At 35.8% G+C, this 13945-nt stretch overlaps 1 protein-coding gene across 1 annotated transcript; it reads right to left on the bottom strand.

Moving 5' to 3' along the window:
• Positions 1-1109: 1109 nt before the first annotated feature.
• LOC140433110 (zinc finger BED domain-containing protein 5-like) lies at positions 1110-1502 on the bottom strand. Its single transcript, XM_072521164.1, has one exon. The coding sequence runs from the start codon at positions 1500-1502 to the stop codon at positions 1110-1112; it is 393 nt and encodes a 130-aa protein (XP_072377265.1).
• Positions 1503-13945: the final 12443 nt, after the last annotated feature.

The raw sequence follows: 13945 nt of genomic DNA, 5'->3' as shown, positions 1-13945 counted from the left end.
TCAAGAACACTATCCAGATACGAAACGAATGGGTTCCTTATCCAATTGAACTCCGAATAATCTTCTTTAAATTATCTTCAAATGTTATTCTGAAGCTATTTTCTTGTGGCATTTTAAATTAATTACTATTTAAGCCACAATTAAAGGTTAAAATACGTTTATTGACGTTTCAATTTTCACTTCGGAAATCGTTCTCAAAATACAAACATTTGTAAATTTTTTTTTTTTTTACTAATGTTTGTATTTTGATAACGATTTCCGAAGTGGAAATTGAAACGTCAATAAACGTATTTTAACTTTTAATTGTGGCTTATTCCCATTTAAATAGTAATTAATTCTTCAAATATTTCAACGATCATTTGGCTGTGATTTTTGATGTTATTGATCACAATTTCACTCACTGTAAGTTCATTTTCAGTTATAAAATTTTCTAAATTAGGAAAAGATGCTAGGTTCTCATTCGACACGCTCTTTTCAATCATTTGAAATTTTTTGATAAATGCTTTTATTTTGTCATTTACTGAAAATCTATTTGTAGATCTACCTTGCAAACTTAGATTTAAGTCGTTGATGCGATTGAAAATGTCTGATAAGTAAGCCAATGATATAAGCCAGTGTTCGTCTGTCAGTCGATTGCGTAATTCAAAATCAGTCCGCATCAGGAACAGCTGCACCTCAGAACGTAACTGGAATAATCTGTTCAGCATTTTGCCTCGCGAAAGCCATCTAACCTCTGTATGTAGCAGCAACTGAATATGGTTACTGTCCATTTCGGAACACAAGTTTGAAAATAAACGAGAGTTAAGCGCCCGAGATTTAATAAAATTTACCACCTTGATTGCATCTTGGAGAACATTTTTAAATTGTTCGGGCATTCGTTTTACTGCTAACGCTTGTCTGTGTATACTGCAGTGCATTAAAGTACAATTCTTAGCAACAGATTTTACTTTTGTGGCTACACCTCCGAATCTACCTATCATAGCTCGAGCGCCATCAGAGCAGAAGCCAACGCAATTCATCCAGTCAAGTCCATTTTCAGCAAAGAATTCACCCAGTTTGTTGAAAATTTCATCCGCTGTAGTTCGTGTTGATAACGGCTCACAGAATAATTAATCTTTCTTAATTGCTTTATTTTCATGTATATACCGCACGTAAACCATAAGTTGAGCATAGTTCGTTACATCTGTACTCTCATCAAGTTGTATCGAAAAGAAATCGCTACTTTTTACATGATTGATGACTTTATTTTTAACATTTGATGCCATACTGTCGATCCTATGTTGAACGGTATTATTGGACAGTGATATCAGTTCTAGCTTTTTAGCTGACGCCTCACCCAACATACAGGTAACCATATCTTTTGCTGCAGGTAACAACAACTCTTCGCCAATTGTGTGAGCTTTTCCTGACTTTGCAATTCTTAGGCTAACTAAGAATGATGCCTCTACTGATTTTTCGGTACTACCAGTAAATGAAGACATGACTTTCTTAGTGCTTTTCATTTCTGTTAATTTTCGGGTGAAAAAATCCATCGGTTTGCTTACTAATGTAGAATGTTTTGTGTTAAAATGACGATTCAGTAATGAGGGTTTCATACTTTGATTTGATAAAATTTCAAAGCAGATGACACACTGAGGGCGTGGCTCATTATTTACATCCGTCACCATAAATCCAATCGCGCCGTGGGGTTATTAACTCAGTAAATTTTACTGTGTATGTCCTATGGCTGCTTGCGTACCACCTTAATAATCGTCGCGTACCACTGGTGGTACGCGTACCACAGTTAGGGAATCGCTGTACTAGACAAATAAACTAACTTGACCAATATTATTTGTCTTTTATTTATGCTATTTTAATTTCATAAACTAAATTACATTTCTTTCTTTGCACTTGTTGGACTTCATAGGGTTTTAGGTTAAAATTTTAAGATTTTTCGTTGCTATACAAATAAAAATACTTTAATACCGATAAGTTTTAAATCTTTATGGCATTCAAAACTGTGTGAAAAGTGCCTTAAAACTCACCATTTTGACCCTAATTTTAAAAAAATTTTCCCCCAGACCCCTCAAAAAAAGTTCATGGCCCTCCCCGAAAATCGGTCCTGGATCCGCCCTTGCAGAGTCATATCTACATAAAAAGAAGAAGGAGAACAAGACTTCCCTTAAAAGAACAGTTTCCAAAGTTGATACCAACGGTATCAAAATGATTCAGCTCAGACGTTATGAATATAAAACGTAATGCATGTACTGGACATTTCAAATAGAGTGGGAAATTAAAAAAATCTGTGAAAAGATTCTTCTTCCATTGAGAATTTTCGAATTTTTAACCAGTTACCGTTCTTGAGATAATAAATTACCGTTGATAAGTAAAGAAAATGAAGGTAGATTAATAAGAAATATTCGTAACTCAAAATTAAATCACTAAATATGGATTTAACAGTTTTATTTAAATGTTATCAGCAATAAAATTACAAATATCAAGAAGATCGCTTTTTCTAATAGTGCTCCAGCTAGTATTTGCGCCCGATATCTGTTTTATTGCAACAAACCCGTGATTTCCTCCACTCCAGATCAAAAGCGCGAGAACTGATTTCTCACACCTCCTATTAACCCTATTTGAAGTGTATCCATAATTCAAATAAACTACTTTACTAATAAGGGCATGGTTCATCCGCGGTTCTCACGATCGTCGGCCGGCAGGTACCACACTCGCCGCAATCGTACCAAACAACCATGGGAATGACGTAGATCATTGAACTAATCGAGGAAGTGGTGCGACAAAACTGCGACGGGGCTACAAAGGGCGGGTTATAAAGATAGAAGTGTGAGTTTGATTGATACGTAGTTTGATTTGTTTTAGAAATTTTGCAATATTAAAAAAAATCGGCAATTAGTGTTAAACAGTGAGAATACCTTCTTCTTCTTCCTATGCCGTCCCCATTAACGGAGGTTGGCGACCACATTTTTAAAAGCTTCTCTGTCTTTTGCAACGTGGAATAATTCGTCTACAGTCATGTTTGTCCAGTCTCGAATATTTCGCAGCCATGACTTCCTCTTTCTACCTATTCCCTTTTTGCCATCGACTCTACCCTGCATGATGACCCATCCTTCTCAGCACTTCCTCATTGGTGACCCTGGCAGTCCATGGAATTCTCAACATTCTCCGGTATATCCAAAGTTCAAAGGCTTCAATCTTTTTAACTATTTGCGCTTTTAGTGTCCATGTTTCTACCCCGTACAATAGTTGCGACCAGACGTAACATTCAACAAACCTCAGTCTCAGCGCAGTATTCAGATTTTTGTCACAGAACAATTGTTTGAATTTTAAGAACGCTGTCCTTGCCATTTCTATTCATACCCGGATCTCTTGGTCTGGATCTAATTCTGTGTTGATGTAAGCTCCCAGATATTTATATTTTGTCACTCTCTCTATTTGCTGCCCACCAAGAGTTAGTTGTTCATTATTTATTGGACTCCTTGATACTATCATAAATTTGGTCTTATCTGTGTTGATGTCCCATTTGAATGCATTCTCTATTTATTGCATCTAGTAAAGTTTGTAGTTCTTCTATACTCTCAGCCATAATTACCGTGTCATCTGCAAATCTCATGGTGTTTATGATTTCTCCACCAATTCTTATTCCCTCTTTTCTTTCCCATAAGGCTTTTCTGAATATGACCTATGAGTACACGTTGAAAAGCGTCGGAGACAAGACGCATCCTTGCCTAACCCCTCTCGCAATCGGTATATTATTTGTTTCTATATCGTTCACCTTTACTATTGCTTTCTGGTTCCAGTATATAGCCTTAATAAACTCAATGTCTTTTTTGTCTAAATTGATGTTTTTTAATTCATCTATTAACTTCATATGCTGCACTCGGTCAAAGGCCTTCCTAAAATCTATGAAGTATACATATGCACTCTTGTTATATTCCCGACATTTCTGCAAGAGTACCGTCAACGCAAATAATGCTTCTCTTGTACCCATGCCTCCTCTGAAGCCAAACTGAGTTTCATCTATCTGCTCCTCACATTTCTTAAAAATTCGGATTTGAACAATTTTCAAGAGAATCTTTAAAGGGTGGCACATTAGGCTTATCAATCTATAGTCATTACATGATTTGGGATTGTTGTTTTTTGGTAGAGGTAAAAATATCGATTTAAGCCATTCTTCCGGGATGTTGCCCTCTACATATATGTGGTTGAGAATTCGGGTGTCTCTTTATATTACCGTCATCTAAGGCTTTTAACAGTTCAACTGGAATTTGATCAGGACCCGGTGCTTTTCCTTGTTTTGCATTCTGTAGGGCATTCTTTACTTCTGAGGGTAAAATTTGTAGGTATTGTTTTTCTTCACCTATATCTTGTTCATTTTCTCTCTCGTCATGGAACAGATGGATTATATATTGTTCCCATACTTCCTTTATTTTGCTCTCTTCAGTAAGTATTTCTCCATTATTAACTCTTGTTATGAGTGTTCTTCTTTGTCTGGTGTTGCCTGTAAGTTCTTTCATTTTTTTATGTAAGTTTGAGGTGTCATGTTTGTTGCTGAGTTCTTCCAATTCCTGGCATTCTTTGTTCATCCATTCCTCCTTAGCCTTTCTGATTTCATATTTGATTTTATTCTTGATGGTTTTATATTTATTTTCATCTTTATTTTTGTATTTTCTTTTTTCATTTATTAGCTCAACTATTTCCGGTGTCATACCACATACACAATATTTTTGCTGATATAGTATTAAACTTAGTTGTTAAAGGCTGAGAATGGGCCTTAGGTGGACAGCAAAATTCTAAGCAACGTCCACTGATCCAGATGAATAAACCCGAGTTTTGATGGATAAATGATGAATGGGATAATTTAAGAAGATGTACTTATTGTGAAGAAGTTTATGGTGAACGGTATTACGAAACGTATTACACAGAAAAATGAAGAGATAAGATAAGAACCGAAACATCATTATATTAGACTGACAAGACATAAATTTCCGTGTTGTTGAATAAAATCAACGCTGTCACTGCTTTTCCTTAATCGTCAACAAAAATACAAATAAATAGGCTCAAAGATCAACTGGAGTAATGAATTGAAGGGCTTATACAATACAATTTATAAACAACATATGTATCAAATTCGCAGATGTGAATAAATACGATAAAAATTTTTTATCATACAAATAATTAGCAAGATTCGCTAAGAACTTGGTTGGTTTGGATTAGTAAGTAGCAGATGTTAAATTGCATTGACTTATTTTAATTAGAGCATATTTTTTAAGGAAAATATTACAATTTTAATAGGTTTAAAGGAGAATGAAAAATACAAAGTTTGGACATGATTTTCTTCAGTCCTCATTATCAAAACATCAAGACAAATAGGAACTTGGCAAGAGGAACGCCCAACAACAAGGAAAAAAAAGAAAACAAATTGGGCATACATTAAGAGGCTACTGAGTGGAGGAATTGGAAACATCCCAATAACAGAAAATCCACGAGATCTAGAAGAAAAACTCATAGACAGAAGAACAAGAATCCAGAAAGACAAAAATAGGGTAAATCGTCTAATGTTAAACAGGCACTAATAAAACACAGAAACAAAAAATGCGACGAGCTCGTAAAGGAAATGGAAGAATGAGGGCAGCCATGAAAGAAATATAGTGGCTACAAATATTAAGGAGTGATAGAGTGATATTCCACCACTCCACGTAGAAGACGGAATCGTGTACTCCGTAGAAGAAAAAGCAGAGGTGATGAGGAGGACTCTATCGAGAGAGTGTACATTAAATTATTACCGAGAAGAATATATTGACCTTATCGAAGAAATCAAATAACCACAAGCGAAAATGCCTGAAGACCAAGAGGACTCTCCCCCAAGTTAATCAGAAAAAGCTCGCCAAAAAACTTCTGGACCAGACGATATAACAAACACGGCTCTGGAGTATCTCCTGATTAAATTCATCATTTAATTAACAAATATTACAAATGCAATATTAAGATACAGGCTCTTCCCAAACCGATGGAAAGAAGCTCATGTGACAATGATTTACAAACCAGGAACGAACAGCACGTTCAGCAAAAATACAGACCGATTAGTCTTCTTCATTGGTCAGCAAAATAGTAGAAAGAGTCATACAAACTTGACTACAATATCTCTGATCTACAGCTTAGCTGTTTATATTGTATCAGCGTCAAAGTGGTCCTTTTGGGCCATCTTGTTGAGCTTATGTCTGTCGCTGTCACTCCTCTTATCTCCAATATCTTTCCGATTACCTCATCCCATGTCTATTCCTTTTCTTTGTTTTTTAATATTTTTGCTTCCCACACTCACTGGAAGGTATCTTTCATCCGTTTCTTAATATTTATAATAATACATACGTTTGGGGCAGATTTGTCCACACCAAACAAGTTGATACTTGCGGGTTTTGCAGAACCCTCAATACGCAGAGGCGTTGCAGAGCACATAGAGAAAGTTAAACAGATCGCGGACGAGCGGCATGCCCTATACAAAACTCGAACACCACGAAAGCGACTAAAATCCAGGAAAAGCTTCCTTGGAACAGTGCAGGATGAACCGCGTGAGTATTTTCCTCTTCCCCAGGTTCAATAGACCCGCCAGTCCCTAGGCTTTAAATCGTGGAAAACTATGAATGAGATAAGAACGGGTCGCTCCAGTAAAATCAAAGATAGCAAAATGGGAAAAAATAGACCAAGATGATGTGAGCTGTGACTGTGGAGAAACAAAGAATATAGAACATCTTCTTACATCCAGAAACTGTCCTCATCGATCTACCTCGAAGATTTGTGGCTCGCCAACAAAGATGGAACCGACGTAGCCTGATACTGGGCCGAAATTTTATGAATGACGTGTCCGGACACGATAAAGTAAAGTAAAGTAAGTAAGCTGTCTTTGTTCTATAAACTCCAGTGTGGATTGTATTGTCAGTTCGTTCCTTATATCTGTGTTCCATATTCTATCCATTTTCGTAGCAGCTTTAACTCTACATATTTTTTTAAAACCTTCAGCTTTATAGCCTGTACATTGCTCTCCATTCCGTTAGTACCATGATTGACTGTCAAAAGTCAGAAACGGTCTATAAACTGCTTTGAAAACGTTTATTTTTGTATTCCACGATACTTCTTTTCTGCATATAAACTTTTTGTTTATTGTATGATGCAGTTGTAGCGTTTTCTCTACTCTGCTATTGATTTCTGCTTCTAGAGATCTTGTTTCTTCTATTATTATTTGTGCTATTTTTGTTCCTTCAATTTCTATATTACGTTCTTTTCTTGTTTCTCCTACCTGCATAACTTTAGTTTTCTTGACATTTATCTTCATTCTGTTGTCAGTGAGTATTTTTTTCCATATTTCCAAATTATTCTGTAGTTCTTTTTCATTTTTTGCAATTAGCGTCATATCGTCAGCAAATAATCCTTACAAGATTTCTATTCTTTGCAGATTTATATACCCTTGATTCAACTTTTTACTCCTTGTGCAATTTCTTAATAATGTCGTCCGTAAATATTAGGAATAGTATTGGGCTAAGTGCTCCTCCTTGTCTTAAACCTTCATTTATTGTCAACAACGTATCTGATGTTGAAATATTACTAATTAGGGCATTGTTGTTCTCATTGTATATTTTTTGTATCATTCTTAGTAACTTTGTTGGCCTTTCCTTTTTCTCTTAGTATTTTCCATAACTTTTGTCCCGTTCTTCTACAACTTTTATTCTAACTATTTTTCTCTAAAATGTATCAGAGTTATAATATTGATATGTATAATTATGATAAATTATTTCGTTCATATAGTATTTCATATATATATATATATATATATATATATATATATATATATATATATATATATATATATATATATATATAGTAACAATAGTATAAACTATTGTTAGTTAAAAGAAAGGTAAAAGGCCGAAGAGAAAGACCTTCTAGATGATAGGCAGAACAAATGAAGACTCTGGTGGGAAAATCCGTACATGAAGTCGTTCATCTGGCATAGGATCGCAGACTAAAACAAAACAAAACTAAAACAATGGCAGGAGCATTATAGAAAGTTGCTAACAGAACCCGGAATTTATCATCATCTTTCAGCCTCAAGAGTCCACTGCTGAACATAGGCCCCTTCCTCGTGTTTCCAACCACGTATCTTGCGCCGCTCTTATCCAGTTTTTATTGAGTCTTCTTAAATCGTCAGTCCATCTTGTAGGTGGTCGACCGACGCTTCTCTTGTCTTCCCTTGGTCTCCATTCCAATAACCTCTTTGTCCATCGCCCATCTGTCATTCTGGCTATGTGTCCTGCCCAACTCCATTTTAGTCTGGCTATCTTCTTGATGATGTCAGTCACTCCGGTTCTTCTCCTTATGTCTTCGTTGGTTATTCTGTCTCGCAGAGTTATTCCTAACATGGACCGCTCCATTCTTCTCTGAGTGACTCTCAGTTTGGTAGCTGCTGCTTTTGTTAAGGTAAGTGTTTCTGCTCCATACGTCAAGACTGGGAGGACGCACTGATCAAATACCTTTCTCTTTAGGCATGTGGGCAGCTCACTTTTAAAAGTTTCCCTCAGTTTTCCAAATGCTGTCCACCCAAGGCCGATTCTTCTCTTCAGTTCATGAGTCTGGTTATCCCTGCCAATCATAATTTCATGTCTCAGGTATTTATATCTATCTACGAGTTTTATTTCTTTCCCACCAATACTGATGTTCTGGTTGGGTACCAAATTGGTTATGATTTTTGTTTTCGAGATATTTATATTTAAACCTACATTTTCTGTAGCCACAACGAGTTCCTGTACCATCTCTCTTGCCATACCTAGATCTTCAGCTATTATAAGTATATCATCGGCGAAACGTTAGTTGTTTAAATATTCTCCATCTATTTTTATTCACTTTGTCATCCAATCCAAATTCTTAAAAGCATGTTCTAGCACCGTATTAAAAAGTTTAGGTGACATTGGGTCTCCTTGTCTAACCTCCGTTTTATTTTTATGCGATTACTGTTAGTATGTAATCTGACAGTGGTTGTTGCCTGCAGGTATATTTTGTATAATAATTTAGTATATCTATAATCTAGCCTGCATTCTTTAAGCGCCTGTAATATTTTGCTTAGCTCAACTGTGTCAAAGGCTTAGTGAAAATCGATAAATATTAGAACTAGAGGTTTATTGTATTCCACTGCTTTCTCTATTAGGGTTTTTATACTTTGTAGATGGTCATTTGTTCCGTAACTTTTTCGGAATCCTGCCTGTTCCCTTGGTTGATAAGTCTCAAATTTTCTTTCCATTCCGGAATTTATGGTAAGGATAAAACAGGAAAAACTAAAAATATGAAATATTTTTAATTGGAATTATAGTTTATTTTCCAAAAAAAAACTATAGAAGTACAAATTATGCCAAAAGATAATACAACTTAAGCCATAAGATAGAAAATAATCTTTTATAATATCTATGTTTGTATCGGTACTAGCATGTGCATGCACTGAATATTTTTATCGGATGGATATAGCCTTCATCACAATTCAATAAGTCCATAACACATGTTCAAATCTATAAACATAATTATAATATCCACAATCAGTGTTTACTGTCACGAACAGAAAAATGTGCAGGTGGATTTTAAACTGCGATCCCACATTGATAACCGACTTGTCCCAAATTCCGATTTCGCATAAAACTCCGCTATTCTTTATCTGTCTATTAGGTACAGTTGCTTTGGCTTTGGTATACGGGTCTGGTACGGTGTCGTCACAACCAGCGGATGCCACATGCGGAACCATACACTGATATAACCCGGATTTTTATAACCTAAATTTTGCCACTTCCTGCAATGGTACCTATCATGGGCGTACGCAATAGTTTCTTACAACGAAATAAAAATATTTTATGTCCATGAGGTTATAGTTTTTTATAACACTAATAAGAGCAATTTATGTCAGAAGCGCATAGCGTAGCAGTCTTTTAAAGAATGGAAAAGCTGACAGTTGTCAGAAAAGGAGACCGTTTATGCTGCATATAGTTTGTAATATAATTAATCGATTTTTATTCTATTATTTATAAAATTTAATTAGTCATACCATAAAAATATGGGAAAGAGTAATTGATAAACCAATACGTAAAGAAACCAAAATATCTGATAATCATTTTGGTTCTATAGGCCAGTAAAGAAAAAAAAAGCTGAAAAAATCTTACACGGTTCTTGAAGGTTCTTAAATGTATATCACTAAAAATTTGATAAAAACGAACCATTAGGGTTCAGCATCATCACTCCATACCTTTGCATCCGCTGCTGGACATAGACCTCCCTCATTTTTGTCCATTGTGCTCTATCTTGAGCACTTTTCATCCAATTTCTTGGCAGTTTCTTGAGATCGTCAGTCCAACTAGTAGGGGGTCTTCCTCTACCTTCTTTTGTCTAACCTCGGCCTCCACTCAAGCAATCTCTTCGTCCACCTTTCATCATTGATTCGGACGACGTGTCTGGCCCAGTTTCATTTCAGTGTAGCAATTCGGGAAATTACATCGGTAACGGTAACTCCTGTTCTTCGTCTTAAGTCTTCATGTCTAACTCGGTCACGAAGCGATATACTTAGCATTGACCTTTCCATTTTCCTCTGAGCTATTTGCAGCGTTTTAGAAGTTGTAGCTGTGAATGTCAACGTTTCGGCACCATATGCCATCACAGTTAACACACATTGGTCAAATGTTTTACGTTTTAAAGAAATTGGTATATCGCTTTTAAAGATGTCTTTGAGTTTTCCATAGGCTGCCCATGTTAGGTTTATTCTTCTTCGTAGTTCTCTAACTACGAAGAATTCCTTGTGATTACCTTCTGATTACCTTCTTCCTGTTTAACAGTGGCCATCCGAAAACTTACTTCTTCGGTTACATTCTCTTTGTCTTCAAGCTAGCACTGACTCGAACTTGTAATTCATTTAAATAATCTTGAAATTATTATAATTGTTCATTTAACACATTCTGTAAACTTGACACCTGTTCTCTTAACTTTTCTATTTCATTTTTGCTAATCGCTAGTTGCTTCTTCAAATGAGCAACTTCAAATTTCAGAATATCTTTTTTTTTCTGTAGTCATTTGTGAGAAATCGGTATCTTAGAGACCTACTATTATATCTACTATTATTTCTAGTAGGTCTATATGACGGGTTTCTGGATATCGATCTAGGAGGCCTGACCTCATTATTTGATTCTTCTTTCCTTGCCTGGTATCAGTTTCTGCAATTATTTTGCAAATGTCCTTTCGCAATTAAAACATCTTCTGTTATTATTATGAGTTTTTTGTTGAAGATTTTGTAGTATGCTTAACATATTTGGAATAAAATGGGTTACTAAATACTAAATTTTAAACTTAATCCTATCTTTAGATTATTATTTAATTTAACGGATAAGCAAATAAAATGGTTTATTTTATTTATTTAAAACAATACGTTGTAAAATTTTAAACAGCAATAAGGTTTTATACAACATTATTGTCTAACTTACTTTATGTCGTTTGTACGTGTCAACTTAGTGATGAATACAAATTGAAACGATTAAAATAAAATCAATAAAAAAACTTATACAATAGAAATTTATGTAAATATTAATTCAGATGTAAGTTTCATTATAGTTTTATTGTAAAAATGTGTGGAATATATTTATAATTCTATAGACCGTACCAGGAGTCAATGATCACTGGTGGACTACGAATACGAGGGTAGAATGAAAAGTCCTAGGGCTAAGAGCCAAATACCAATTCTAGAAGTTGAAAAACACAATTTTTGAAAGGGTAGGCCTACTAACGACTTCTTAAAACAACAATTTGTACGAAAATATGGAAAGAAAAATTCCAATTAGCAACTATATCCACCCACTTAACAATTAAATAAGTATACAAGAATTGAATGAGATTTTTCAAGGTCTAAACGAGGAAGATTTATGAAGCAGCAAAGAAAAAAGTAAAACAGACCTGCAGAAAATAGAAACGAGAATACCGGGAAATGAAGTTATAAGATATGAAAAATCATATGATAAAAAAAGAGAGAGCTGTGACTGTCGCAGCAAAGGACATTGACATTTTTGTTTTGCTCACGGTACTAGAAAGGAAGCAGTCCAATGTTCAAAGTATCCAATTTACCTTTAAAGTGTAAGTCGCATAAATTATACAAGATCCGAACGTTTTAACCTTGTTTAAGCTTACGCTTCTTCGAGGAAAGGTTGTCCTTTTTTTTTGGAGCTTGGGGGTTGGAGTAGTCATTTGCTATATGCGAGTTTTAATTTTTGGGTGGTAGAGTGCTATGGATGAAAACATAATACGCTACATTAAATCAAACCGAATAAGATGGGCGGGCCACGTACTAAGATCGAGTGACGAAAGACTCCTGAACGCTACATTCTGGGAAAGGCCCGATGGCAGAAGGTCAGTTGGTAGCCCAAGAAAGAGATGGAAGGACGCAGTCGCCAGTGATCTACGCAAAATGGGAATACAGCAATGGGAAATAGCTGCTCGGGACCGACAACAATGGAGGAAAATAGTAAACGCGGCCAAGACTCACATAGAGTTGTAGAGCCAAATGATGATGAGAGTGCTATGGAGCTGGGGTTCAGTAGGTGGCGGTATTGCATGTAAGAATGTAGTGCACTAGGGGTATTTTGGGTTAGCCAACCAAGCCATGAGGAGAGGTACTTCCGGTGTTACCAGCTATATTGGAAATGGCTCTTGATTCAGCGTTTTTAACATACAGTTATTGCCTGCGATATTTTAGGTGAAGTGCTTCTAGGACGTCAAAATACTCATCAGGAAGTTCGTTTTCACTGTTGTGTAGAAGTTTGCCCATTGGGAATGGAACTTTCTTTTGGGGAAGCCTGGTGAGTATTTGCGTGTTGGAGGATTAATGCTGACGGATAATCTACACGTTTTCTCATGTATTTTCTGAAGATTTTTCTTTCAGTGGCCACGAAGGCGTTGGTATGACGGGTAATAAGTGACACGTAGACACACATCTTGCATTCGATGATAGGCCTTAAAGAGGTGTTGTAAGTGTGCAGAAGAGTTTTTTTAAATGTGTTACTGAGATTGTCAGACAGCTCCTTAGGAGTTGTGCTCTTTTCTTACCCTGCCTAGGTTAAAGAAAATTTTGCAATTTTTCCATCGTTTTTTAGGATGCGACACATCATCAGCTTACAAGATCGGTAAACTTAAATTCATCAAAATTTTACAGACACATCCTGAGATAGCAAGCGAAACAGCATTATTTCTCAGTGAGAAAGTATTTCTTTGCTCACTGTCGTTGGTGAATTAACATTCATTCCTCTCTTTATGGTGGAAATAAAGATGGTTCTCTGACAGCATGAGATACAAACAATTCGCCCAGACAGTGACCAAAATTACATTTAACTTATCATCACTTTCTCCAACAGAAGATGCAGCTTTTGAAGATTTGAAGATTTTGAGATTTTGAAAATTGGGGCTGGAAAAAGTACGGAAAAATTGAGATATCAATCAAAACTGTCAAAACTCCAGCACCCCCCGAACTTCTGAAATGAATTTTTTGCAGATGCAAGCGAAACCATGGAAGTATGTGTTGTTGTCGAAAAGCAGGCCTCAAATGCTCTGCACTGTGCCTCAATTGTTGTGATGAAACCTGCAGTGACATTAAGGATATATCAAAATTAATCTAAAAATTCACAGAATTCGAAGATGGTTTTTGATTCACGAAATAAAAATCACAAGAGACAACCAAACATGGGCTACCATCGACTTCTTCAGAAAGCCTTAAAAAGAGTAAAAAGAAAGATAATGACTTAAAAGTCATACCAGTCAATTAGTGAAATGTCCTACAGATATGTAGGATAGGTGTGAATAAGGTTTTACCAAATAAGCACCCGTGGAGCAACTGAGGATATGGCATAGGACAGCAGCTATGACATTCCTTCATTAAGGCTATAGC

Source organism: Diabrotica undecimpunctata, chromosome 2, assembly GCF_040954645.1.
Source record: "Diabrotica undecimpunctata isolate CICGRU chromosome 2, icDiaUnde3, whole genome shotgun sequence".
Taxonomy (NCBI): Eukaryota; Metazoa; Arthropoda; class Insecta; order Coleoptera; family Chrysomelidae; genus Diabrotica; species Diabrotica undecimpunctata.
Note: the sequence above shows the minus strand (reverse complement) of the source record. Positions and strands in the feature narration are given on the sequence as shown.